We start from the raw sequence: 27,600 nt of genomic DNA, 5'->3' as shown, positions 1-27,600 counted from the left end.
ATACATATAGCTTCCTTGATTTGGTTCATTAATATACAGTCCACTAGATGTCAGTGTTCATCCACTGATTACTCCCAGGGGAACCGAGCCTGACAATTACAAAGTTAAAGCCTGCAGGGTGGCCCATAACTAAATAATTGAGCGAATCCAAATCCCGTTTTAAACACATGAATAAATTAAATTAAATACATGAATTGTATACAAAATACAAAAGAAAGACGAAATGAGAGCCACGTGCCGTTTCATGTTGACGCGCGTGCAACACAGGTGAGTCCAATTAACAGTTAATGAGCCTCCCTCCCTGACAAGAGACAGCAGGTTACTGTGGAAGGAAGTCACCGTCACCTGTCGGCTGGAGCGTGGAAAAAAAATTCACAATGAGTGATTCAGAACAGCAACAAGTAAGTCACGAGAAGTTACAGCTTTTTACTGCGTGGATATTGTTGTGTGGAGCGCGCGGCAGGGTCACGAGGGCCTAGAGGTCGTGCTAGCAAAGTTGGGCTACTCATTGCATGCTGGGTCTGCATTTGTTATTGATCCCGATTGCTTCAAATAGCAGCGAGAAAAAGTGTTTGGTATCACCTAGATTCTTTACAGTCATGGTATTATAAATACTATTTTCACCTCTGACTTTTGTTCTTCCACCAGGAAGCTGACAAAGTGTCTGAGCCTCAGTGGCCCGAGAATGGAGGTGAGTGGAGTGATGGAGAGGATGCGACCAGCATGGACTGTGGGCTCCTGCAGGCCATGGCCGAGGAGGATGAGGAGATAAATATCTTCAACGAGGAGACGTTTGGAATGGGTTTGTTTATGTCTTTTTTATCACAGTATTATTTTTAAACCGATTTAACCATTTCATACCATCATAAGTGACAGCAGGCCTGTTCAAGCTTGTGGGAAAAGTTGAAGACTGGAAATTTTTCAGAAAGGGAAGGGATCTCTGGATGATTTTTAATTTAGTACCTACTCTTACACATGTATGTAGCCAACAGTAGAAATGATGGTATAAAATTATCACATGTAGTCTGACAGCAGGTGTGTGTGATATCAGCCAAGGCTAGTTGCCAAGCAACTGCTCCAGATCTTAGACAGGGTCAGATGAGCTGTTTGCCCTACTGCCAGTTTTTATGTTAAGTTGAACTAACAAGCTGGGGAATGTACAGTGTGTATATACTACAGATGTAACTAAAACACATTTCTCAAAATGTCAAACCGTTCTTGCATAGATACAGTTTTGAGTTGGAGAGTCTAAAATCAATTTTCTTTCTTTCAAGTTTACTGAATGTACTGTAACCTCAGGCTTCTTCCACACGCATCTGTGTTGTAGATCTTGATGCTAATGGGCCCACAGAGGACCTCAGTGGTGGTCTCCTTCAGTTTGGAGAGCCGCCACCTGCAACGCCTCCACCGCCGGACCCCAAACCCGTGACTCCCCCCCACAGCTGCCCCTCCCCTCCCCGACAGAGGCAGCAGTATGTGCCGCGGGCTCCCGCTGGGCAGCGCAGCAGAGGTCGAGGACACAGAGGAGGACTCGGCCGAGGACAAATGTTTGAAGACCCAGCTGTGATGAGGATAGTCGAGGGGCGACCGAGCCTCAAGGTGATGCAGATTAACGTATTTATTATCTAAGAAAATGTACATTGTCTCACAGCAGACTGTTTTCATTGTGGTTTGTTTTTACTTTGAAGAGTCTCGACAGTGCCATAGTTGACTGTGGGAACGCCATGTTCCATAAAACCTTTGAGGATGATGTAAGTGGCAACTTTTTTAAGAGACATTTGACCTTTTTTTTTTTTTTTTGACCTAAAAATGTTTCACTGTTTGCTTTTTTTTCTCTTTAGTGGATGGCGCCTTCTTACAGGAAAACCAGACGAGTCTCAGGATCACTACTTCAGGTTAAGATCACTCGAGATGATTATGATATCATCTACTGTGTATGATGATGGTGTTTTACTTTAACAAATAGTTGTCTTATTCTGTTCTGTTTCTTAGGACAGTGCTATAGTTTGTGTGATTGACGGCCACAGAGGCAGAGGTCAGCACATGAACTCCAACTTCCTGGATTTGCCATATCCTGTCTCTCCCTTCAGGGGCAGGAGAGGGGACATCAGAGGACCCTACTACAGGAGACAGTTCGGCCAAAGAGTCCCCCCTCAGGTGCGTAACCAGTAGGGGTGTCACGATTTCGATTTTTTATCGAAATCGATCGAAATTACGTCACGATCTCGAGCATCGAAGTCAAAGAGAGGATCGACGATCCCCCCCCAAGCTACAACTGCCCGTTGTCCCCATTGCGCACCAAGCGTCTTGTCAGTCACTGGTCCGAGTTTTCCTTTACTTTTTATTTCGAGACAACACTCACTCATTCTCTCTCTCCCCCTCTTTTTTTTTTTTTTTTTTTTACCGGCGGTGTCAGCTGTGCGCGTCTGCAGCAACCCAAACAAATGCACATGTTGACTGGCTCTATTCCAGCCACATGATTGGTTCGGCGCAGCGGAACTCTCAATATCATTGGCTATATTTGCCAAAACATGGATGAATGAAAACTATCGACCACGTCTCATATTTCTATCGAAGAAAAGTTATTTCACAATTTATAGCGTTTTATCACCCAACCCTGGTGGGCTACTGTCCCCCTCCTACCTGTGAAACAGGAGGGAGACACAGCTCTGACTACACAACACCGACAAGCACTGAGAGCCGCATGTTGCAGAGACGTTATAAGATTAAAAAAAAAAAAAAAAAAAAAACGCAAATAATAAGCCGACGAAAAGGTGCAACTTGCCACTTTTTGTCGATGTATTATTTGCGGGGGCTTTCGGGGGATCTGGTGACGGTGGAGGATCCGGGACTGATTGACTTTGGACCACCACCAGTCTGATCAGGACCTGATCATCAGGTCCATGGCAGCACAGCAGCTGCAGCTCTGCCCCGCTGTCTGTCACATGACTCTCGCGTATCAGCAAAATCTCGTTTACATTACATTAATCCGACATCAGGAGAATAATGAGACACAACGGTAAATTAATGAAAATAAAATTATGATAATGTACAGATATAAAATATATTTGTTTCAAAACCTTCTTGGGGGCAATTTTGGCCCCTGGATCATGATTTTTGGGGGCATGTTACCTTATATTGTAAAGAAATTATTTAAATGTGACCATTAGTGCCTAATGTGATACATTATGGAAATTTCATCACTTATATGTATCCCATCTTTTGAAATAAGATTTACTGTACAAAATTTGATGAATAAAACCAATGATTGTAGACTAGACTAGTCTGAAAATAGCATAGGCATCTGTGCTGTAAGAAAAAGAAAAAAAATCGAGAATCGAATCGAATCGTGACCCTAAAATCGAAAATCAAATCGAATCGAGGATTTGGAGAATCGTGACACCCCTAGTAACCAGTCGTGCTGAGTTGTATGAGAACATCTATCAAGTACATATCTGACAGTAGCAGGTAGCTTAGCTTAGCATAAAGACCAGAAGGTGGGGCTGTCTGTCTTCGGTCCAAAAAGACAGACTGTAAATAAAGATGAAAATAGCCTCCTGACGTCACTCACCGACTCACACTGATGGTTTTCTGTGTTTGTCTTGTCTCACAGATGCAGGCACCAATGATGCCAGGATCACCCATCTTCTCACGTCAGCCTTTGACCCCGCGGCAGCATTACAATCAGGTTTATTCCACAGTAAATTAGACCTGCACTGATACATCAATGCAAATGGCTAATTTAAATTTGTCCTGACTTCATGATGATGATTTTTGTGCTGAATCAGACAGGGAGATTCATGTTTCCTTCGACCCGCCGCTGCCCCTCCACTCCTCAGTCTCTGGCTCCTAAGATGATGCAACTTCGCTTTGGTGCCAACTCACCGAGACCATCCTGCTTTGACAGCCCCTCGTCTAATCCAGTGCAACATTTCAGGTGTGTGATCTTGTGTATCTCACTAGACTGTTTGATTTGTGGTCTAAAATCTTTTTCAGCAAAGTATCAAGTGCATTGGCAGCACTGTAAATTCACTCGTGAGTATATAAAACTCTCTCAATAACTTTAGAGTTAAAAATGTGCTGTAACCCTGGCGTTCATGCAAATTTATGAGTTGAAATAATGAATCTCTTCATACATAAGTTCATTTAAGCATTACTTTTAGGAAATTTTACTTTTGACCCCACTACATTTATGACCTACTCATTACTTTGAAACAGCTTTTTCTTCTTCACTTTCAGTCATTTATGAACAGCTCAGTTTGCATCGGCAGTTTCCTAAAGAGAGCTTTGTTTGAGAGAGATGAGGCTCAGGATTCTTCACAAGGCCAAACTGACAATTTGTAGGAACTGGTTGTACTTTTCTTGTACTTTTTTGTACAAATGGGTTGTTGCATTCAGTAAAGTCATATTATAGAGTCATTTAGGAGGTTTTACACTTTTCCTAAAGTAATGAAGTTGTGCACTTTGTCGACCTCTGCTGTTGGGAGGAATTGCACCACTCTTGGTTAGATTTTTCAAGTTAAGCAGAAAACTGTGTGACCTACAGGTATCCTGGCCCTGTGACCCAGCTCCACCCCCAGCACAAACGATTACTAAGTCAAAAACAACGTATATTCCAAAGGTTTGTCCCTATTAACTTGTCATATTCAGTATGTTGAGGAAAATGAATGGGTTTATTTACCTAAGGTATGATCTGCATGTAGAAAATCAGAGGGCTGGGATCCTTATCGTAACCTCATGACGGCCAAAGAAAAGGAGTGGATCACCAGACTGCAGATGATTCAGCTGCAGAGTGAGAATCCTTACCTGGAGGACTACTATTACCAGGTAACAACTCCAGTGTCAGCATTCATTGTAAATGTTGAGCAAATAACGGAACTTTTGCTGCTCTTTTAGGAGAAAGATCATGAATTTTCACAGCTCATGTATTGAAATTTGTCGTAGGAGTACTATCGACGAATAGAGGCCAAGATGGCTGAGGAGGAGCTGGGCATCAGGACGAAGAGGGAGCCACCCAAGCTGACCACACCGTACATCACAAAGACCGACACCTACACACCAGGTTCTTCTGTCGTCACCTACATTGTCTTACTGCCTCACCTATTTGCCATCTGATGTGTCCTACAGGGGTGGCCTTGTTCTCAGAACATTAGTGTATTCTTCTCCACCTTTGTTTTTTAATCCTGTGACCCATAGGTTTTATACTGATGTGCAACTCCTTTCCTATTTGTTTCCCTTGAGCTATATACAGGCTGCTCTACATTGGTGTTAGGGCTAAAGAGTTGCACCTTCAGACGGTGGTCAGGACTTAGCAAAGGATTTTTGTTACAAAGACAATTTTATTTCACCTCAATCGTATCAGAAACTAAAACTATGCTTTTATGCAAGATCTTCCAACTTGTGAAACACCTTGACTGCACTATGTTTGTCTAATGACAAGCCTCTTGGTCTTCCAGTGGTGCACATCGAAGGCTCTTTAGGTCAAGTTGCTGTGTCCACATGTTACTCGCCTCGCCGCGCAATTGGTGCAGTTCATGCAGTTCAAGCTCATGGTCCACTTGAGGTGAGTTGTGTGTTTCAGGCAAATCATAACATTGTGCAGTCAGTCAATCTATCCTGATATTGAGACTGTTGTTTTCACATTACAGGAACACAAAGACACCAAACAGCAGCGGTTAGAGGTCCTCAGCAAAATAGAATCGGTAGCTGCTGCTCATTTGTTTTGATGCAGTGTCGTGTCTTGTTTTTCCGTTACTCTTGTCCTTACACTTGGTCACACTTGTTCGCTCTGCAGTTGTTCATGACTCTGTTGGAGGTGGAGGAAAAGGAGAGGATGAAGGCCACAGTCTTATCTGAAGCAGAAGAAAGGATGCTGATGGAGAAGACCCAGAGGAAGGTGGAGTACATCTACTCCCAGATGCAACACTACGACCCTCTGTGAGTCATATCCTCCCTGCCCCTTGAAACAAGTGATATTGTGTTCATGCACAGTTTTCGGTCTACTACTGAAATTGCACCAACTTAGTTAAGATTTTGATTGACACTGAAACTCGGCAATTAACTTTCTGATGTAGAGATTCAGGAGGGGAGTTTCTTCCTTTCCTGCTGGTCTCAAAAGGCAAAAAGCTTCTTGCACGCCTGCTCCCGTTCCTGAAACATGATGCCGCAGTGAAAATCTTGCATATTGTGACTTCTAATCTTCCTACGCTGATGAGCAGAGATGCTGAAGAGGTAAGGGGGCATGTTATTTATGTGAAAGTTAAATTGTGATTTTCTTTTTATTCTTATAAAACCCATAAGATGAAAATTCTTATTTAAAGCTTTTCTGTTTAGTAGTTTTACTGATTAATTGTTTAGTCTTTAAAATGGCATAATTTATAATCTTTCCAAGCCAAAGGAATTTGTGTCTGACCAACAGCACCAAGTCCACAATCTGTCAGTTGAATAATCTAAACTCTATAAAGTATAGTGAGGGTTGAGGGTTTATGATTTGTGTTCCCATATATATTTACATAGCCTGTTTTAAAAGGTCAAGAATGAATCTTCGATGCTTGTCATCTCTTGTTTTTACTTTGTAAAGCTATTGGAATGAATCTTACGACATCCACTTTTCAGGCACTTCCAGTTCTCTACCTGCCCCTTAGAGATGTGATTGGACGCCTGGCGTTCAGCCAGCTCATTAAGGTCCTAAGAGATCTAACATCATCGGAGTCTCTATCGACATACGAGTCTCTTACACTGACATGTCAGAACAAGGTGTGTGTGTGTGTGTGTGTGTGTGCGCTTCCTGTTTGACTTTTATTTGCTGTCATATTATTGGAAGTTTGAGCAGGGGTTTGCTCACTCACTGCTTTTCCTTTCAGTTTGGACTGTCCTTACTGTATGCCCTCTTGTCCCACGGAGAGAAGCTGCTCTCTTCAGGTGTTCCCTTAGAGCCCAGTATCGGTGACTTTGAGACCTGGTGGGTCTTTTTTTTTTTTTTTTTGGTCAAATATTCTTTTGCAAGGTTGCCTTTGCAAATGAGATCTCGATCTCAACGGGTCCTACCTGGTTGAATAAAATAAAAATAAAATGAGTTTCAATATTCTTCTTGGATTTTGACATTTGTGACCCTGTCGTCCTGTAGGACTGACACAATATTCCAGGTGGCAGGACAGCTGTCTCAGTGTTCACTAGTGGAGCCGCTCCTTCTGCCTTCAAACCTGCTCACGCTCTTCTGCCGCTACCTGGACAAGAGAACTGTGCATCAGCTGAAAAGCAACATGGAGTAAGTTGCTATTTTAGATTTAAACAAGATATTTCATACTGTCACTAAATGTGTAGGACCCTGCCTGATTCAAATATCTTCTATGTAGGTCTGCGACTGGATTCTTGGCTCTTCCATCTTAAGGTGGACAGAAGCTAATGAGGAGTTCAGCTAATGACCAGGTTGTAGTGAACACTAGAGTGAAAGGAGCGGAAGCGCAGCCCTGACAAAAACTACTTGGTGTTCATTACAACAAACTATGTAATATAATCTGAAATGTGTTAAAATGCCTTGATTCTTATTCCTTTCCCTCATCCCCTCACATTTTTGCACTCTCAAACTGTTTCCCTTTTTTTTATTTCCTTTACCTAATATTTTTACTTTCTTCCCTTTGGTCTCCAGTAGGTTACATCAGTGCACATTACTCAGAAACTACAAACTTTTTCTCTTTCATTTCTTTTTGTTGCCAAGTGTTGAAATCATTTCATGAAAATTGCCACGTGATGTAACTTGTAAGATTACATGAACGGGCAGCTGGCGCTGATTTACTTACCTGGCATCGAACAAATACGATCTGAAACAAATCCAATGTGGTGACCAGGCTGAGGATTGTATACTAATTTATGATTGTACTGCTGAACCTATATGTTCATTATAATAACCATTTAAAGAAGTTATCGTGGCATGGGCCATCAACATAAAACCATGCAATTTTGGGTTTTTGTAAAAAGAAAAAAAGCATGCATTGTGTATACATGTGTAGTGATAATGGTGTATTTGTAATTTTCCATGTTAGATGTTTCAGTTGTAAAAAGATTTTTATTTATTGTAGCCTATTAATTTGGAAACAGGAATAATTTAAACTGCACCCTTGTAGAGCACTTGCAATATAAATAAAAAAAATCTTTAAAAATACTCATCAGTTTGCTCTGGTTTTCAAGACATTCATTAGAGCAAGTGAAGGACTTTGACTGTGGAAGCAACATGGGCACATGATGCAAAGTTGTCGACACCTGACTTTATGTTATTCTGCTTTGTGTTGGAAAAGACTTAACAAAGTTAGATTGGCAGCTTCTTTACAAGTCATGATGAGGTTACATTTGACTCTGGTTTAGATCGAACCTCTTACAAATCTGTGCTGCAGTCACTGAGGAACTGAGTTTTAACTCAACTATTTGTCCTGTTTTGTGCTGAAACGCCAGTGTGTGACATTCCTGAAGGGAGAAACTGGCGGTGGCAGCAAAACAGGACGTGACTATGCACACTGTAACTCCCTAAAGCTGCAGAATGCAAATTTTAATTTTCCTAATGCTGTGAAAAGCAGGGTAAATTAAAGATGGATATTTGATTCACTGGGCAAGTTATGTCTGGTGGTACACTAATGAGAAAGTAGAACAGGAGATGCTGCAGCAAAAGGAAGTTGAATAGTAACTGTGAGGCAGGTACAGTAGGAACAGGTGAAATCATCATTAGCACACACTCATTTATGTGATGGGTGACAGGTTCAAATACACACTTGACTGATTTAATGTGCTCATATGAGACCCTAACTCTAGACTGCTATAATGTAATGTCTTTCCCATTTTAATGTGTTTTGGTTTGTCAGTGACCAGACTGTATAAAAGTGATATAAAATCTTAGCATTGGCAGACGTATGTGGCCTCCAAGTCAGCAGGAATGTGGCACCACACTGGATAAACAGACTCCGTCTCTGCATGTGTTTAAATGTTTAAAATAAGTTGTCCTGTAGATTCCTAGACAGTATAGCAATCTACATGGGCAGAGATTAAGGGTGACATCTTATCTTACATTGTAAATATCTAACAATTTAATTATTCATTCTTATTTTTCACATTACTTTTCTGATTATGTTGTGTGCAGGTTTTATACAGTGGATACTGTATTGCTGGCTTTGTTTCAGCAGTAATACAGTATTGATGGCACACCCTTAGAGCACAGCGTGGTGTTTGAGGTCTCTAAATTACAGCTCTGTCTTGAATCTGCATGTCTGTGTTTATCAGACCCTCTGTCCCTGGATGCCCTGCTCCAAACTAAACAGCAACAGGAGATGTTGTTCCTCAGTTCAAGAGTGAAATCAGACAGTGTTTATATGAAACTTTTAAGACTGAGAAGTTCCTCTAGAATCAACATTTTAGAAGTGTTGCGTAGAAATGTTGTTTTTAAGAGCACAAAGTCGTTTCATTTCCGCTCGAGCGCTGCTCACAGTGGAGGGTAAATCATCTGGTAATGCTTTGATATTTAACATGTCATCTCTCCATCATCATATATATATTGACTCTCACTGTGTCTGCAGCTGTCAGTCTGTTTGTCTGCAGCAGGTTTAAAGCAACATTGTCGTCAAGCGGAGTTGCCAACCAGCTTTGGACACTCAACAGTTGGCAGATTCCACTGGCTGCAAACCAAACCACTGAGTCAGAGCCTGGTTGGCCGGCCTGCGTAGAGCAGCTGCACACATCTGGGCAGGGGTAGGCCTACACATTGCATTGCGGACATGGTTGTTTGGAGTCAGGGAATCCTTGTTGAACAGTTGTTGCTCTGTGGTCTTGAGCCCCCACATTTTCTTTCTTTATTTTTATTTTTTTCCATGTTACACAGAGCAACACACTAACATCCTGACCAGCAGCTCAAGCCAAACCACAGCACTGGAGCGGTGAGAAACAGCTTCAACAGTAACAACTGTCTCATTACACGAATGGACACAGGTTGGCCTTGTATCAAATCATGACAGCTGTGTGTTTAAAATAGTTTTAGTACATGGTGCTGATTGTACAGGTGCCCAATGCAACAAATGCCAATATCAAACACTCCAGTTGTATAGAAAATCGCCTCAATATGATATTTATGGTAGATGTTGTGTATGCATGCTTTAAAACAAAGTATTACATCTGCATCCTATGTTCATGTCCTTGTCATAGTGTCACCAACTAAACAGGAAGTAATCTTTTCCTGCGTCATTTAATTTACAAGTTATTGTCCGTCTAGTTTACAGTTAGAGGAACTTAACACATATTGGAGGCGTCAAGTGACCTCCTGACCTCACTGTGTGCAGTTCAAGTCAAAAATTAGTTTTTCTCCCATTAGATATTAAAATATTAATTGTGTGCTTAGATATTTTTCTAAAAATGCATGAGAATCCAGAGGAGCAGTAATGAATCAAAAGCTGCATTTGTTGCCATGTGGCTAAAAGTTAGACAGATGGTTTGTCAGTGGCATCAGACGTGCTGAGTGAGTTTGTTGAGAAGCCAAGTATGTGAGAGGTCTGGGTGGGCCGGGGAGCGGGACGTTAACCCCTCCTTGACCCCATAAGAAGAGGATTTGGACTTTAGGTGAGGAATCTATGTGAAAGGTGAGATATCTTTTCTTTTTTACCTGCTTTTTTCTTTAAATATACAAGGGGCCACTCTCATCCACCAACAGTGTCTGTGTGTGTGTGTATGGGCTGGGACCATGGAGACATTATGGGCTCAAAGAGGCGTGAATAGAAGATGAAGCTCACTCACAGTTTCCATCATGTTACCAACGTCATAAAACCCATTCACAAATCAGACTGTATAGGCCAGACAGGTTGTACATATAGTCACACATGTAATGAGTTTGCTAAATATTTCAGTACACTCAAATACATAAAACGTCCTATAAAAACTCTCCTTTAAAGTCAATATTGGAATGAACCGCTGCCTAGACATCGCATGTATGTATTTGTGTTGTTTTGTCACCGGTGGAGTCATTGGGGTGATTTATTAGCCTGGTTTGGCCCAGTTTCTGTTTGTTAACCAGTCTGTACTATATGTTTTTCCATGGCTGACTGCTAATATTAACCATTAAGTTGATTTTTTAAGCTTATTTAAGGTACACACACTCTCTAGGGGAACATGTTGTTAATAAATGCTTTGCTGCCTTGCATGACATAAGGAGGTGCTGGCAAATATCATGAGGGCCAACAGCTTGAAGCAGAATATTGATACTACATAGATGAATTCTCTGTTGGGGATATTTACGGTCAGGGACTGGTGAGTTCTTAGTCTGTAAAAATCAGTGCAGAACAACCGTCGTCCTTTATGAGGCTGCTGTGATGCACCAGTTCATCACTCACTGTCCAATCTGGTGAACTCCCTCTCTTTGCTCCTCTGTCTCTCTCTTCAGTGTTAATGTGCTTTAAGTGCCCAATTATTCAGTTAGTGTGTGTGTACACCTCGGGTGTCTCTCCCAACAGGAGGGGGGGGGCGAGGGTGTGGAGACCAGGAGCATCTACAGGCCGAGGTGGTGAGAGGAGGGGCCGCTCAGACCAGAGTGTATATTAGACCCTCACGTTCAGGGTACGTTGCCCAATCTGGAACATCTGCTTCGAGCCGCCTCATTCTCCTGCTGGGTCTAAACACATTTTGGGCTTTTTTTTGTGTGTGTGTGTGTGTGCTCCAGGTCCACCATGTTGGGGCGACTACTACTCCAGGGTGCAGTGATCCTTTGGCTGGTGCAGACGGCATACACAGGTGGTGAGTGTCTGAGGTGCAGAGATCAAGGCCCCTGCTGTGTGAAGCTGTGACGGTTGTGTAGATTTAAATTATTTTGTATAGGGGTGTATTTTGTAAAATATATATATATATATGAGTTTTCATGACTCAGGCCGTGAATCAGTAATGTCAGTTAATGTAAAAGCTGCCAAATGTAAAGAAAATGACATTGTTAGAGTCAATGCAAACACAAAGGTGACAAAAACATTGGACAGTTCATCCAGAAGTAGTGTAAACCAAACGGTTAAATTCTTCCATAATAAATTCAGCTGTGAGGTTTATTGTTTCTGGGACCATCTATGTCTCTGTACATCAGTCATAATTTTAAACGTCTCCGTCTCAGCCCCTGTGGTTCACATTATTTCCCTTCTTGCTGTGTTTGATGAAAAGCTTCTCTCAAAGGAAATTATGTCAGAAAACAAACCATATAAGTCTGAAAATGTGTCCATGTGCATCGTTTTTCTTTCTCTCAAATCTGTTGTTGGAGTTGGTTTCTTTACAGTATCCCACAGTAATGTCTGCTGTATGTGCTCACTTTTCTTTTATCCTCTGTGATACTGTGTAATTGCAGCATTCAACTCAATTATGTAAGACTCAATACATGGCTTTTATCTCAAATATACTATGTGGTCAGTTGGATGAAACGTTGGATTTGTACTCTTCAAACACCATCTACTCTAATACTGGAAATGAATTATGCAAAATTAGTCCTGTGTTGAGTCACAAATGATTTATCTCTGCCCTAAATGACATGTATATCTTTTTACAAACTGTGCTCACATCTTCTGCATTATTGTGTTTAAATGCTGTGACAGTTCAGGCTCCAGTCTTGTGGAGTCAGAGTACAACCTGCTGATGAGATGAAGGAGAGATGAGACAAATGTCTTTCTGATGGTCGGGTTTGCCTGTCAAATTTCAAACGATCATGTTAAACCGAAGTCTTAGCAACGCAAGCTGTGTAGCTCTTCCGTGTGGTTGGCCTTCGCCCAGCTTTTCTTACGATGATGCGAAGCAGCCGTATATTCTGTTTTCTCTTTAACCGACGGTCTCGGTTGGTGAAATCAAAGGCAGCTTGGCTTCAGTGGCAGCAGCCATCTAAATTTAACATCCCTCTGTGAGATGGGAAGAGAATGGTTTTACTGCTGGAATACAGTCACTCCACTGACAGTCCTCCTGAAAATGTTAGTCACACTCCAGACTCATCACCAAACTCAATTTAATAAAAGTTAATGTGTAATTCTAATTCAAGGAATTACTGGTGTTAGCAGACAAGGCTGAACTTGACTTTAAAAAATACATCAAATTTAAATAGAGCAAGGCAGAGATCATTTTAAGGTGGAATATTCCAATTTAAACATCAAGAATAAATTTAACTAAAGCAAGCAATGTAAATATACTAACGAAAATTCGAAAAACAATCCAAAGTTCAATATTACTGCTAGCTCAGTTTTGAATTCAAAGTGTCGAGGTGAACTGGCTGCTACTGTTACTGAATAAAACACATTTCCAAATTATAAGAATGATGATGATAAATTAAAAGAAAATCCAAAATATATAACCATACCCCAAGTCTGGAGTTATGTACTTATGCGTACACCTTTCTTCCACTTGTATCTTGTATAAAATCCTGATGACAATTAAAATTTATGATTGAACTTGATGATTAATTTCTTTAAAGGGAAGACCCTCCCCAGTTATTCATAGATGAGTGATGAGATGTGTGAGTTAAAATCATAAAAGCTGAAGAACAGATCATATTTTTAACAGCAACATGTTTGATCTCATCACATTTATTAGCACAATTGAATTTGTACCATAGTGACCTGGCAGTAGTCTTACATCACATATGTTGTGTTGAAGGTTACGGTGCTGCTTCTGGAGTATCCAATGGACAAGGGCCACAACCTCATGGTGAATCCATCATATTCCTAACTCTTATGCTCTTTCTGTCTATCAAATATGCATTAGTATTGCAGTTGTGGAAGGCTGACACACACCAAAACTTTAGTGTCATGTCTTTTATTTTTTAGGAAGGATACCCCAAAATGGTGGAGGCGTAGGAAGAATGCTGATGCCATCAAAAGGTAAGTTAACAGCATATCTTATTCTAAACAGCCCTGAACTCAACTGTTACTATGATTTTGAGGTTTTCTTATTTCTTTCTTTTAGGTGTGGGCCATGGAATGGGTGTACAAAATGGATATGGTAGATACCCAACAAAAGGAGTAGGTCAGTGATTACAGAGGGTGAATATTACATAAAAATGCATACAGTTTGATCTTATTTGAGTAATTTTGATAATGTTGCATTCAGGTTATGGGCCAGGAGTTGGAGTTTCAAGTGCAAATGGAGCAAAATCTAATGGTAAATCTGTTTTCACATAACTATCGTACAAATTCAGCACATTATCGTTGCATAACTTCTCCTTACCACATGTCTCAATAAGGATATGGAGCAGCAGCTGGTGCGACCAATGGAGGAGGGATGAAAGGTATGTTTACTGTGTACCTGTAATCACTTTAAAGCAAATCATCAGATCATATGGTGGATATAACGATTTAGCATTTTGTTTTCCAAGGCTATGGAGCAGCAGCTGGTGTGACGAATGGACAGGGTGGGAAACCACAGGGTAGGTGGACATAAATCCTCATAAAACCTCAGCTCAGACAAAAGAAAACTCATTGATGAGTCCAGAAAGGCAACAGATGTCTACAACATAAAGATTTTCCTGCATGTGTTTCAAGCTAATGCTCAAACAAAAGGCTTAAAAAGTAGATGTTAAAAGTTGGTTGCAGAATGTTTTACAGTTTCAAAATGTGTCACTTTTTCCCCACTAACCTGTATCTCTTCATGCATTGTATTTAACTATCTAATCTAATCCAGGAGGAAATCCAGCAGTTTTACCCGGTGGAAATGGAGCTAAGTCCAATGGATACGGTGTTCAGGGCGGCCCAGCCAGTGGGCAACAACTGAAAGGCAACGGTATGATGCTTTGAACACATCCGTACTACACTCACAAGTGCACTGAGACACAACACTGTTCAGTTTAAATATTCATTATGTTACAGGCTACGGTGCTCAAGCTGGTGGATATGGTGGACAAGGAACAAAAGGCAACGGTATTTTACATTTGATGATGTACTAAAAGATATTTTAGTTGAGGACAATCATGCTTCCTATGTGATGTGATTTATTAGTTAGCGTCACATTCACAGAAATAGACTTGTTGTCTGTTGAATTTAAACTCATACAGTCTCTTTAATCTTCAGGTTATGGAGTCCCTTCTGCTGTTGCACCAAATGGAAACAGAGGCCATCTGAATGGTAAGTCCACAGTTTCAGCTTTTTTATAAGACTCCCAAAAACTAGATCTAATGAGCTAATGAGTGTCTTGGTTTTATCTGGCCCTCACTGGCTTTTAGGTTATGGTCCTGCAGCTGGTGTTCTTGGTGGAAATGGACGTAAACCCAGTGGTGAGTGAATACTGATAATTATTCTCTGTTCAATATATTATGGAAAGCAATACCCCTTAATTTGTAGTATCTCAAAATACCAAGCAGCACAAATAAACCTTAGAGAATTAATTAAGCTGAGGCATTTATGTGAAGTTTTGTTTTTCACTATTAAATCTGATGAGCAGAGATAGAAAACATTTTGTCTGTTGTCTCTACAGGCAATGGTGCTGCAGCTGCTGCGCATAATGGACATGCAACAAAAGGCAACGGTAGCTCCTCCATTTTCATACTATATCTGTGTTTATTGATTCAGATTAATAATGAAATTAATGATAAATATATACTAACACAAACAGATGCACATTTATGAAGAGCGCCATGCTGTAGCGAGTTCCTATAGTGCTGTATTAATTAAAAGCTCTGTCTGTCAGGTTATGGTGCTGCAGCTGGAGCCAGAGTACCTAATGTAAATGTGGCTAAAACGAATGGTAATGTATGCAAAAACCAAACTTTAAAACACATTTTAATAAACAAGTGTGAGCCGTTGTATCACATCTTTCCTAATTTACCTCCAGGTCAAGGTGTTGCGGGTGGCCCATCCAATGGTAATGGAGCAAGACCAAATGGTGAGATATGGCAATGGGCAGCCTGAGGTATAAAACATGTTCTTTTGTTTTACTATATGAAACATAAGCTTGTCTGTGTATTCAAAAGGACAGGGAGGAGCTGGAAATAAACCCGTGAAGGGATATGGCCAACCAAATTATGGGGCAGGTAATTCATCCTCTGCTGCTTTCTTGTATTTCTCGTCAAACATTCATTTTGACACACAATTGATACATCTGTCCTCCAATGATTTAAGGTCCAGGGGCAGGAATGGGACCCTCTAGAGGTCTTGGAGTACCTCAGCTTGCCAGGAATCAAGGGAAAGGTGAGTGAAAGTTATGGCACAGAACTGAGGTCACCTCCTAAAACACCATTAATAACGGTCTTAATCTGTTCCTCCAGCATATGGCGGTAACGGTTTTAATGGTTATGGAGCTCAGCCCATGGGAGGTGAGTCATACAGCATTGATTTCACTTAGGGGATACTGTGGTGAATACATCATAAATGCTTTATATTAATATGTGTACACTCTATTCACAGGGTACAATGGCGGCTATGGCCATGCAGGTTTGGGTCTTGGACCTCAGTATGGAAATGGAGGAATGAAGGGACCGAAGCAAGGTAGGAATATCTCCACTGTTTATTGAAAATATATGATTCTGGTTGTTTTCATATTTTGAGATGACATGGCCTTCTGTACAATTCCCTGGACTGATTTGATCATTTCAGGCTACAGTGGTGCAGCTGGTGTGTCCAATGGACAAGGTGCAAAAGCCAATGGTAAATTCATAAATATTATATAACATAAAACGTAATAAAATTGCATGCAGGAAAGGGAAACTATTAGAAGCATCTGAAATCATGTTGTTGTTAAATGTACAGGTTATGCAGGAGCCAGGGCCCCTAATGGGAATGGTGCCAGGCCAAATGGTGGGTCAACATGCAAGAATTGTTGTTGTTACTTACTATTACATTTATAGTAAGTTTAATATTATTTTATCTATCCATGTAACTTTTAGGGTATGGACACCCAAGTGGTGGAGCTAGCAAGCCAGCAAAACCAGGTAAGAGCAACATCACAATCAATCACATATTATTATTTTGTTAAAACATGTTACTTTTCTTGTAAGATGAGATTCTTAGGCAACCTGATGATTTTAACTGTCTTTTTCTTTTTTCTTTCTTTTTTTTTTTTTTAGGGTATGGCAACTTCCCAAATGGGTATGGTGCCAAAGTCAATGGTGAGACCTACTCTTCTCTTTTCATTTTTTGATTCAAACTTATACAGTATCTAAGTGAATTCTTTATTGTCCTGAAACGGGCAAATGTTGTTGTATCTGAATCAAATAATAAATTGATAAAATAAATAAAATGATAAATCTATGAATGTCCTACAGGTTATGGAGCCAACAGAGGAGCTGGAATGAGACCCCAACCAGGTACTACTTTTTATTTCAAACATACCACAAGCTTAAATTGTAAATAGGAAGTGAGGTGTAGATCTTTCTTTGATGAGTAATTTTCTCTCTAGGTTATGGAAATGGAGCTGTCCCCAATGGATATGGAAATAAACCCAATGGTAATAGATGTCTGATTTTGTTGAATGAAAACTGTGGTTTAGTGTCATGGTATTTATGTAATATTGTGTTTTGACCTGAGGTTATGGAGCTGCAGCTGGAGCTGGTGTTCCCAATGGATATGCACCCAAACCCAACGGTACATCCTGTTACTAATATGCACCTTACATAAAGTAATGATTGGTTTACTATCATTATATTGGAACTGTCAATACTTAAAACTATAACAAGTGAAATACAGTGCACATTATTGTATTTCTTTTCAGGAATATGAGTAATGTGTTTGTTAGTGTCAAAATATATATTATTTAACAGAAATATTATACTTGTCATTTAGCTATTAATTATTAAAAAGAGGCCCTGTAGCTTGCATTTCGTTTTGGTACAGAAGTGCAATACATCTCTTTACTTTTTTCTGAATTCCAGTCTCATTTCAATCTGGCCTGTAAAATTTATATTACAGTGAAAACTTATTATTTCAGATATCACAAACAGAAATGCTAAATAAAAGTAATTTTCACCTGTTTTCATTTAATTATCACCTCATAAATATTAATATAAAAGGTAATTTAGACTACAGTTTGATTTTTTTCATATTTTCTCTCCAGGTCATGGAGTTAGAAATGGTGCTGCACTCGGTGGATATGGGGCTAAAGTGAATGGTGAGCTCCAGCTATCTGAATTTATTTGAAGTTAGAGTTCTTCATGGTTTCTGAATCTTATTCGTCAGAGTTAATTCTATGATGGTCAGTTTATCTCTGCCTGAGACGGTGTCATTATAATCACTTTGTGACACACGGATTGCAGGATACGGAGGGCCAAGCAGAGGCGCAAACCCACAAACTACTAAAGGAGTCGGAGCAGTGCCCCCCAGTGAAGGAACTAAGTCGCTGGGCAACGGTAGGCTGTTGTAAATTATGCCTGTGGTGGTTTCCAAATTAAAATAGTTTACGGTTTCACATCTGCATCTGTGTCTGGTTTTCAGGTTACGGCATGATGCCAAATGGGATGGGTACAAAAGGCGCAGTTGCTTCCAATGGCATGGGCCTAAAAGGTGGCGATCTCTCACCTGAGCAGTCAAGTGCAGCACCTCAACAAGCAATAACTCAAGGTGCAGCGCCTGCTGTCCCTGACCCAACCAGTGGTATCCTTGTTATGGTGACACAGGACAGATTTCAGAAGCTGCCTTTGCCGGTGCCACAAGGAAAAAGCTACAAACAGATGCCTCTAATCCCTCTGGCTACACCGCCACCAGCACCAGCGTTCGCTCAGGGCATCAACCCAAAGTTTGCACTTGAGCCCACAGCTGAGCCTGCAGCCCTGGGTCCACAGGGCAAGGGTCCAAAGACAGCCACATCTGGACCTGCACAAGTGGTTCCCCAGAGTCACCCAGCACCAGAGCCTGAAGCCGTGTTTCCTCAAGGCAAGTTCCCCACCCTTCCCTCACTGCTGCACCCCCACCCCCAAAACCTGTGCAAACTTATGCTGAAATGATACATGGGTATATGCACCTTTTGATATGTGCTATGGAGTGTCAGTGTGTGTGGTTTAACTTTCTCAAAATGCTTTGCAGTTATAACAATACTGAATGATGTCAAGTGATGTACTAGTTTATTTTTCATCTAAAAATTAATTGTGAATCACTGTACATTTGTGTCACTGTGCACAACTGGGAGAAAATTACATTTTTTATAATTCATTAAAGCAGAAGTAAGTGATCCGGTGGTTTTGGCTAACTTCTTGTCAGCAGATGGAGTTAGCAGTCCCCGTCCTCATCCCTACGTCACCACATTCACGCGCATCCCTTGGCTGCACACACAGAGAGGACCGCCCCTTTATGCCGTTCTCTCTCCTCATTGGATAAAGGTTGTAGGATACAAGGAAAGTTTTCTCCTCGGCTTACAGCAGAGCAGAGTGACTGACAGACCCGTGTTTCAGACCAAACACTCTATAGAAGTGATTTCTGTCGGAAGATAGAACTATTTAAGACTTATATTAACACAAATATTCCGCTTACTTCTGCTTTAATGGAAAAGTACATGAGATGATATTATGACTGTAGACTGTCAACTTTCTGCCACTTCAGTTCTCTCTCTACTCACTAGAAGGGAGTAGCCTCTCAATTGTCTGTCAGCTTAATGCTGTATAACACGGTGCTTTTGAATTTGTAGTTTTACTGCAAATGCACCTGGACCAAAGCACTGAGTTGAAAGGACATTTCATGTCCCGGATTTTTGTTTACATTCTGTTTTTAGGAATGAACGTATGGGTACAGTATTATTTACGTAAAATGATATGTGGATATAAATGTTGTTACAATGTATGGCCTCTAGGTTATGTGACTGGAAGTGCTGTGCCTGAGCAAAAAGGTGCAGAGCCAGACGCTGTGTTTGGGGTAGACAGCACCGGTGAGGGAGATGCTGTCCCTGAAAGCACCACAGCCGTGAAAACCAAAGCTGTTCCTGAAACAGTGGCAGCTAACGGTGCAGGGAGCGTCATCCCTGAAGAGGCGCTGGCTGTGGGATCACCTGAGCTTGTACCTGAAGAAGCAAACATCAAGAGTCAGTCTGAGGCAGCACCCGTCAGCCTCGGGGTCAAAGGTCTCCCTACAGGGGAAACTGGGGCAGCTGGTAAACGAAGTCTTGAAACGTGTTGGACTGCATGTGTAAATGTCGACTGAAATCTGTGTTTGTCCTAACTCCAGTCTGTTGGTGAATTATGGGCTTTATGATCACTGGGATGTCTGACAGGATTCATCAGACTGAAAGATGATGTTGTGTTTATGGCTAGAAATCACTTGAACTTACTTAGTAATGCTTCGACAATCTTAGTGACATCCAAAATGTTATATTATGTATTTACGTCAAATACTATGTGAACCCATTATAGTGTAGCCTATTTAAAATACCATACTATTTTAAATACTATAGGGTTAATATGAGTAGAGATGGAGAAATCCCGACTTGAGAGTGAATTCTAGCCAGTTCCCGTGGTTTTTACCATTTAGTTGTACAGTTTTTATGTTTGTGTATGTTTTTGTGTTGCATGCTCTTCTCTGCTGTGTCAGCAGATGACCAATAACTTGTGTTGATATGTGCTCATCTCTTGGTGTTTTCTTGTTGAAACTCTCACCCAACATTGTTATATTCAACATGTCACTTTGAAAGTAATGTTTTTGGGAAATGTGCTTATTTACTTTCTTGTTGAAAGGTATTTAAGATTATATAACTCTGTTAAAATGTACTGAAAAGCTGTGGTTAGCTATTTGCCTAGCTTTGCATAAAGACTGACAACAACTGGAAACAAACTAAACATATAACATGTTACTAAGTGAACGTTAGAGCTGCCTGCAGGTGTATTTTGTTACTTTTAGGCAGAACCAAGGTTAGCTGTTTCCCTCCTGCTTGAGGTCTTTATGCTACACTAAAGTAAGATAACTGGATACATTTGAAGCAAGAAAGTGATTGAGGGAATTTCCCAAATGTCAATCTATTCTAATAATGTTTGTAGCTGGTTGAGAATTAACTAATATGAATGTTAAGTTGTGTTTCTTGTGATATTTCTACTTTTTGTTAATAATGTCTAATTATTGTTTCTAATAATCCTTATACATTTCAGTTGGTGCCTTTGGTGCATGTGCTATACTGTGTCTTTTGTTTACCCTTTAATTGAAGATATCAGTCCTTATTAAATGATGTTGCATGTGTAAATTATTTTAAGGCGATGTAATAGGTGGGTCATTTCCAACCAAGCCATGATTTATTTATTTTTTTGCTCTGTTCTTCTGCCTTTTAGTGAACGGAGGGGGAGCTTCAGTGTCCAAGGGACAGGGGGCCAAATCAACCAAACCCGGTAAATATCTCTGTGCTGTTGAGGAACAATGGGCCACAGAGAAGCCTGACATGATGCCCCACTTCCAGGGATCTGTGTGTTTCACCAGGAATACCTGAATTGTGTTTATAATACATATTTACATGCGTGTTTATTCTAGACTGTGGACCATCTGGAGTACCAAATGGACAATGGATGAAAATACCAAGACCAGGTAAACTGAGACTATTACATTTTAATGTATGCACCTCAGTGACTACCATACAGTGGTTTTAATGACTTGCTAAAATGTGTTATGCCAAGACTTGGGACAGATTTTAAGTGCTTCACTGAGACACTGAAGGCAGAAAGCAGATTTTAAACTAACACCTATTGTATTTGTTTGGTCTCTGTCTTGCATTTGAGTCAGACAGATGATGAAAACTTGGTGTACACATAATCTTTTCTTTGTCATTTAATGTGATATTGCAGGTGCTGGAGCATCCACTGGCACAAAAACAAACACGGTTAAATGCACAACAGTTTATTGTATAATTGTATAATTCTTTCATTTGTTTTGAGGTTATGGAGCAGGAGCTGGAGCAGGAGCAGGAGGTCCAACTAGATATGGTGCTAAACCCAATGGTAAATCTGTTGTATCTTTCATTCTCACCATTGATGCATGATGTAGGGCCTGACAACAGTTTTAACAGATATGATGTCATTGTTTAGGATACGGTGCCGGTGCAGGAGGAGGAGGATATCCAAATGGTGGAGCTAAATCAAACAAACCAGGTACCTGGGAAAACAACAAACTTTCATGGTTATGATTATTATATTATGATGTGTGCCTCGTGTTGTTTCACCAAACAATTTCAGATTATGCTGCTGAGACATCTAAATGAGTTATTGTGTGCTTTTTACACTCGGCTTCAGACCAAACAGTATTTGGCTTTGTTAGAGGCTCATTTAGAAAACTTGTCCAACATAACACATAATTAACAGCAGATAATATCTTCCCTTTGGCCTCATCAGACTGCTACGCCTTGAAGCACTGGCTTTAATAAAAAAATGTAACTGATCTAAGAGTTGACAAAAAATAAAAAGCATAATGTAACTAAGATTTATTTTGACCTAGTTTTTATTTTATTTATTTTACCTTTATTTTACCAGGCAATTTGCTTGAGATAAAAAAAAATCTCTTTTACAACCATGACCTAGTAACTATTCATTTATTTAACTGTATAGTGTGTATATATATATATATATTTCTTTTATTTACTTTTCCATGATGTAAATGTAGAGGTGAAGACTGTATTTATCTGTTTATCCAAAGGTCAAGGAGTCGGAGGCTTCACTGGCCCCAGCCTCAGCAATGGATATGGAGCAGGTAATATTTACTACAAATAGAGTATAAACATACAGTGAAGCATGTGCTGTGACATTTCCTTTGTCTTTCACTTCCAAGGATATTTAAATGTTCCTTTTTGTTTTACATGTTCAGGTAGATATCCTTATGCAGGGAACCCTAAGCTGCCTGGTGAGTGGATTTTCCCCATTGTGAGAAATTCATCCCAAAAAAAGGCACAGAAATAATTTTATTTACACATGTGGGATTCATTTTCAGAATGTCTTTGCTTTCAGGTTATGGACAAGGAGCGTATCTTGGTGCTGGATTTGGAAATGGAAACTCATATGGAGGTGCGCTTTAAAAATATACACTAGAAGTTGGCTTTAAACTGAATCAGTCAGGCAGGTCTGCTGTAGTGTTGTGAATTGAGGTGTTGGATGCCTAAAACCGTTCTGCCATTTCCATCTTAGGACATCCAGGTGTGGTTGAAGCAGGCAAATCCAAATCAGGTAGGCTTCAATGTTGTTAAAGTACAAAATCAATGGATTACATAAAATACAATACATCTATAATGATATTATTTATTCATATAGCTACATTCCTGACCTCACACTTGGTTCTGTGCACTGAGGTAGTTCATGGTGTCTTTTCTTTGCAGGGTATGGAAATGGAAATGGCTACGGTGCCGGTGTACAGCCTGACTACGCAAGTAAGAGGAATCACATAAATTTTAACTTGACAATAGTATGTTTCATAGAATCAGAGTAAAAGCCACTGCGTCTTCTTTCCCCAGGTCTTGGCCAGGGTGCACCCACTGATGCCAAATCAGGTATGACATACAGTAGTTTAACGGAGACGATTATTTGAAGAGAAGTCTGAGACAGGAGTGCAAGAAATTAGACCAGATATTTGTGCATGGTGAAACATCAAATCTGTGATTTGCTGCTGATTTTACAGGTGGTGCCAAACAGATTCCTTACAATGGAGCTCCAGTAGTTCCTGTTGGACTGGATGGTAAGACCATGCCACACTTGAAATCATTTGTGACCTGTAGATTTTAAGTGGTTAGAAACTAAAGTGAAACTGTTCAGGCAGGTCAGCTCAGAAAAATGCTCCTGGCGGAAAAAAATGACTGTGGATGCTTCCATACTTATTATTATACAAAACAAAAAAACATGATGTTAAAATGCATGTTAGCATATTCATCTTCATTTCCATTTTATGTACTTCACACAGATCAGAATAAAGTATGAGTAAAGGCATTTTGAGGTGTAAAAATGAACAGATGTGATGCACCAACTGTTCCTTGTTTTTGCAGGAATTAGTCAGTTTGAGCCTCAGTCTGCCGGCCTGGGTCCAAACGGCAAATTCAGCAGCATGTATGGTGGTATGTATAATTTAACACATTCAAATCATTACTAACAGTAAATGAAAAATACTGTCTTTTTAGAAATGATGAGCATACATACACCATTACAGTATCGTGAACATTTTTAAAGCAACGCACAAGAACCAAAACGTCTTCCAATGTTATAGGAATGGGTGGTTTGCCTTTTGGTGGCCAGACACTGGGAATGGATGCAAAGAAATCAAACGCCAAGTACGGTGAGTCCTCCATGGTCACACTCACTACACAAATCACTACAACATAGTGAAACTTTAAAAGGAGAAGGGAGCTGTGTTCATGGCTTGACGAGTTTCTCATTAATAAAACTCTACCCACCGTGATGGACAGAAATGTAAAATCCTTAAACCAAGTTCCTTTTCTCATTGTTCATTTGCCAACCGACTCACTGCTTTCCTCACTCTGATGTAGGCATTGGTGGTTTACAGTTTGGTGGACAGCCCCTCAGCGCAGGAACTGCCGGAAAGTATGGTACGTCCATGTTACTGTTGCACGGTTCAATTTGACTTGTGTTTGTTAGATGCACCAAAATGTTAACTTTCCACAAATGTGACTGTCCAGCCCATTTAGAATAAATCCAGTCATGTGCAGCTTGTGTCTGAACTCTTTGCCTCGATTCCTCCTGTCTTGAGCGATCAGAGGTCATGTGATTGTTTATACAGTTTTTGCTTCATCTCTGCTCAGGATATGGAGGTCTTCAGAATGGTGGGCAACTTGTTGGTCTTGGCAATAATGGAAATACAGCCGGTAAATATGGTGAGTGAATACCTCTGTTGTCTCAGTTGCTGTTTACCTCGTCTCACACTAAAAGTTCCTCCCATGAACCTTTTATCATTTGTCTACTGTGTCCATCTTTCTCCTCCACTGTAGGTTATGGAAGAATGCCTTATGAAGCTCAACCAGCTGGACTGAGCCCTGAATCTACTGGAAGATACGGTAGAAACCTTTAAAGTTTTAGCAATTACACTCATTAGTTTTCCAGTATGGCAAATATAAAGCTAATGGAAGCAGCTGCTTAACTCCCATAGCCTTTGTACAGATTAAACAAAATACAGATACAAAATATCAATGAGTTTTGAGACACTGAATGGTGCCTGTACCTTCGTACTGCACCAGGCTTCACACAGGACGGTTAACAACAGTGCAGTAAATTGTACTGCACACGATTTCATATTTTTCTGTCTTGGCTATGAAACAATAGGACCAGCTGGATTTGTAGACAGATACTCAAAGCTTTGCATGCAGCTTTTGTGATTGTTATTATGTTATTTTAGTTTAGCCCTAATTTATTTAGTGAATTATACATTTTTTTCCAAGGTCTGGCTGGGACACAATATCAACCTGAAGCTCTGGGACTTAATGGAAAATTAACAAGCAAATATGGTGAGATCCAACAAACACATCTACCTTCTACATGTCATTTATTTATCTGTTTACTGTATTTAACTTAACTTTCCTGCTAAGGTGGCGGTGAAGTTCCCTATGCACCACAAGCTCTTGGTTTTGGGGGTGGAGCTAAATCGTCTGGGAAATATGGTACATCCCTATTAGTTTTTTTTTTTTTTTTTAATCTTTTTTTCATTAGTCTTTTTTCACGGGCTTGTTTAACCTGATTTCATGTCAACTTCTTTGCAGGTAACCAGGGAGTGCACCAGTCACAGCCCCTTGAATCTGCCTCTCAGGGCAGATCTATGGGAGAATATGGTATTTGTCCATTTGTGTTACTTGTTGCCTGATGAGTGAGGTTAGAAATGTGCAAACAAATTGTACATTTATCTCTTCTCTTGCCTTAAACAGACACAGCTGGTTTACCGTATGAGTCCCTGCCTGTTGAGCCAGAGTCAGCTGGGAAATCTTACGGTGCGTCAGGTGAAGATGTTTCTTTTTCGGCACAAATATACTGCAGTCTCATCTCATCTGTTATATCTCTGATCTCTTAGTTAAGGGGGAGCTACCCACTCCAGCTGTTGCAGTGGAAGGCGAGAGGATGTCTGTAGACAGATATGGTAAAGTATAGTGTGTGTTTCCACATTGTTCCCTCATGTGGCTCCATTGATTTCAGGTATGTTTAGCTGTTATCTATGTATTTTCAGAAAATGTGGGCTACCTAAATGGACACGTGCAACCTGAAGGTAAAAGCAGAAACACTTTATTCATTATTTATCTCATAGATAATGAATTAACAACAATAACAGCAATGAACTTTCCTCCATAGTTGTAGCTTTTCCTGCAGCAGCCACTCCCAGCCCCGGCCTGGCCTACCCCTCAGTCCCGTCCTACCTGCCTGCAGAGTCCTTCAGCCATGATGTGGTTCCAGGAGCGGGTGTTGAAGCCCTGCCTGATCCGGCGGGCACCGCCAGCCTCGGCCTCGACGCTGCAGCAGCCACAGAGACGCAGGGTGTGGGTCAGGGGCCCGAGCAGCCCGACGACATGACACAACAGCAGCTGCCTCGTCAGATACACATTCAACAGCATCTCAAACTGCATTTTCACCCACAAGGTAAATCCTGCTCAATTTATCAATGAATTTACTAAAAATGTGTGAAAAAGTTAAACATTTTCAAGATTTTTTATAAATATTTGAATCCAGGGAGAGGCTGTAAACTTGCTTTGTAATAATATGTACTTCTGTGTAACACTTTGTTACTTCTCTGTCTTTGTCTCCAGGTGCAAAGAATGGAAAACATGATTTGAATGGCTTCTTTGGGAACAGTGGCTATCAAGGTGAGAACAGACTCAAGCTGAAACATAGCTGAGTGTTTTTACTCAACCATCCGACTCATCTTTGCTCTCTACTCTTTTCTCCACACAGGTTAACCATGATGACAACGACAAGTTTAACTTCTTTTTCTGTCATTGTATATTTTGTTTTTGATAGTTTAATTGTATGATTGTATTATTTTTACTTCCCCTATTTGTCAAATAGCTCTGGTAGTCATGTGTTTGTGTTCGCTTGTAAGTCTAGAGATAAAATGACATTTACAGACTTTGAGTTGTTAGGTTTTACTGTAACTCTTTATATATTTACCTTTTTGTCCTGCACTTACTCTTCACTGTACATACAAAGACGTGGTTGTTGGAGGCTGCTGCATGTTTTCAGTGATTTCATTGAATCTGTCAGTTTTGCCTGGATGTTCTCAACTCTAAATATTTCTATAAAACCTAATTCAGTCTAATTTATTTTGCACAGGAAAGGGGTTTTTACTACTTGTGTCAAGCATCTGTTTATTATTGTACAGTATTTGATTAAAATAAAACCACCAAAGAATTCCAACAGTGAAACTATTACATGTGTGTGGTTATATGCATTCATTATATTATAGAAAAGCAAGTCAATTAAAGTGTAAATCAGTTGCAATAAGAAAACTAACAACCTCCTCAAGTGTTGTAATCCCCACATCATCCTGACTGTAGCACACTGTGGTAAATGGCGTGTCGGTAAGAGGAGAATGTGTGCAGAGAACAACAAGGGAAATACACAAAATATCTATTCAGGATGAAGTTGAGGTGTGTGTGTGTGTGTGTGTGTGAGAGTTATGAGCTGTGACAAGGAGCAGCTGTGGCATTGCACGTGGCTTTTTGCAAGGATTACTCCAGCTTAGGAGTAAGAGCCGTTTG

The 27,600-nt window shown here is 40.3% G+C and overlaps 1 protein-coding gene across 1 annotated transcript; it reads left to right on the top strand.

The window, feature by feature from the left end:
• Positions 1 to 377: 377 nt before the first annotated feature.
• Positions 378 to 7,389, top strand: patl2 (PAT1 homolog 2; the record flags this gene model as incomplete). Its single annotated transcript, XM_083994155.1, has 19 exons — positions 378 to 401; positions 649 to 802; positions 1,328 to 1,599; positions 1,689 to 1,751; positions 1,842 to 1,895; positions 1,993 to 2,157; positions 3,614 to 3,688; positions 3,789 to 3,937; positions 4,547 to 4,621; positions 4,704 to 4,827; positions 4,945 to 5,062; positions 5,457 to 5,563; positions 5,649 to 5,702; positions 5,795 to 5,937; positions 6,075 to 6,231; positions 6,616 to 6,756; positions 6,864 to 6,961; positions 7,127 to 7,267; positions 7,356 to 7,389. The coding sequence occupies 19 exons, from the start codon at positions 378 to 380 to the stop codon at positions 7,387 to 7,389; spliced, it is 2,148 nt and encodes a 715-aa protein (XP_083850281.1).
• Positions 7,390 to 27,600: the final 20,211 nt, after the last annotated feature.

The sequence above is a fragment of the Trachurus trachurus genome (assembly GCF_905171665.1).
Source record: "Trachurus trachurus genome assembly, chromosome: 19".
NCBI classification, from domain to species: domain Eukaryota; kingdom Metazoa; phylum Chordata; class Actinopteri; order Carangiformes; family Carangidae; genus Trachurus; species Trachurus trachurus.
The sequence above is the reverse complement of the archived record's forward strand: the minus strand, read 5'-3'. Positions and strand labels throughout refer to the sequence as shown.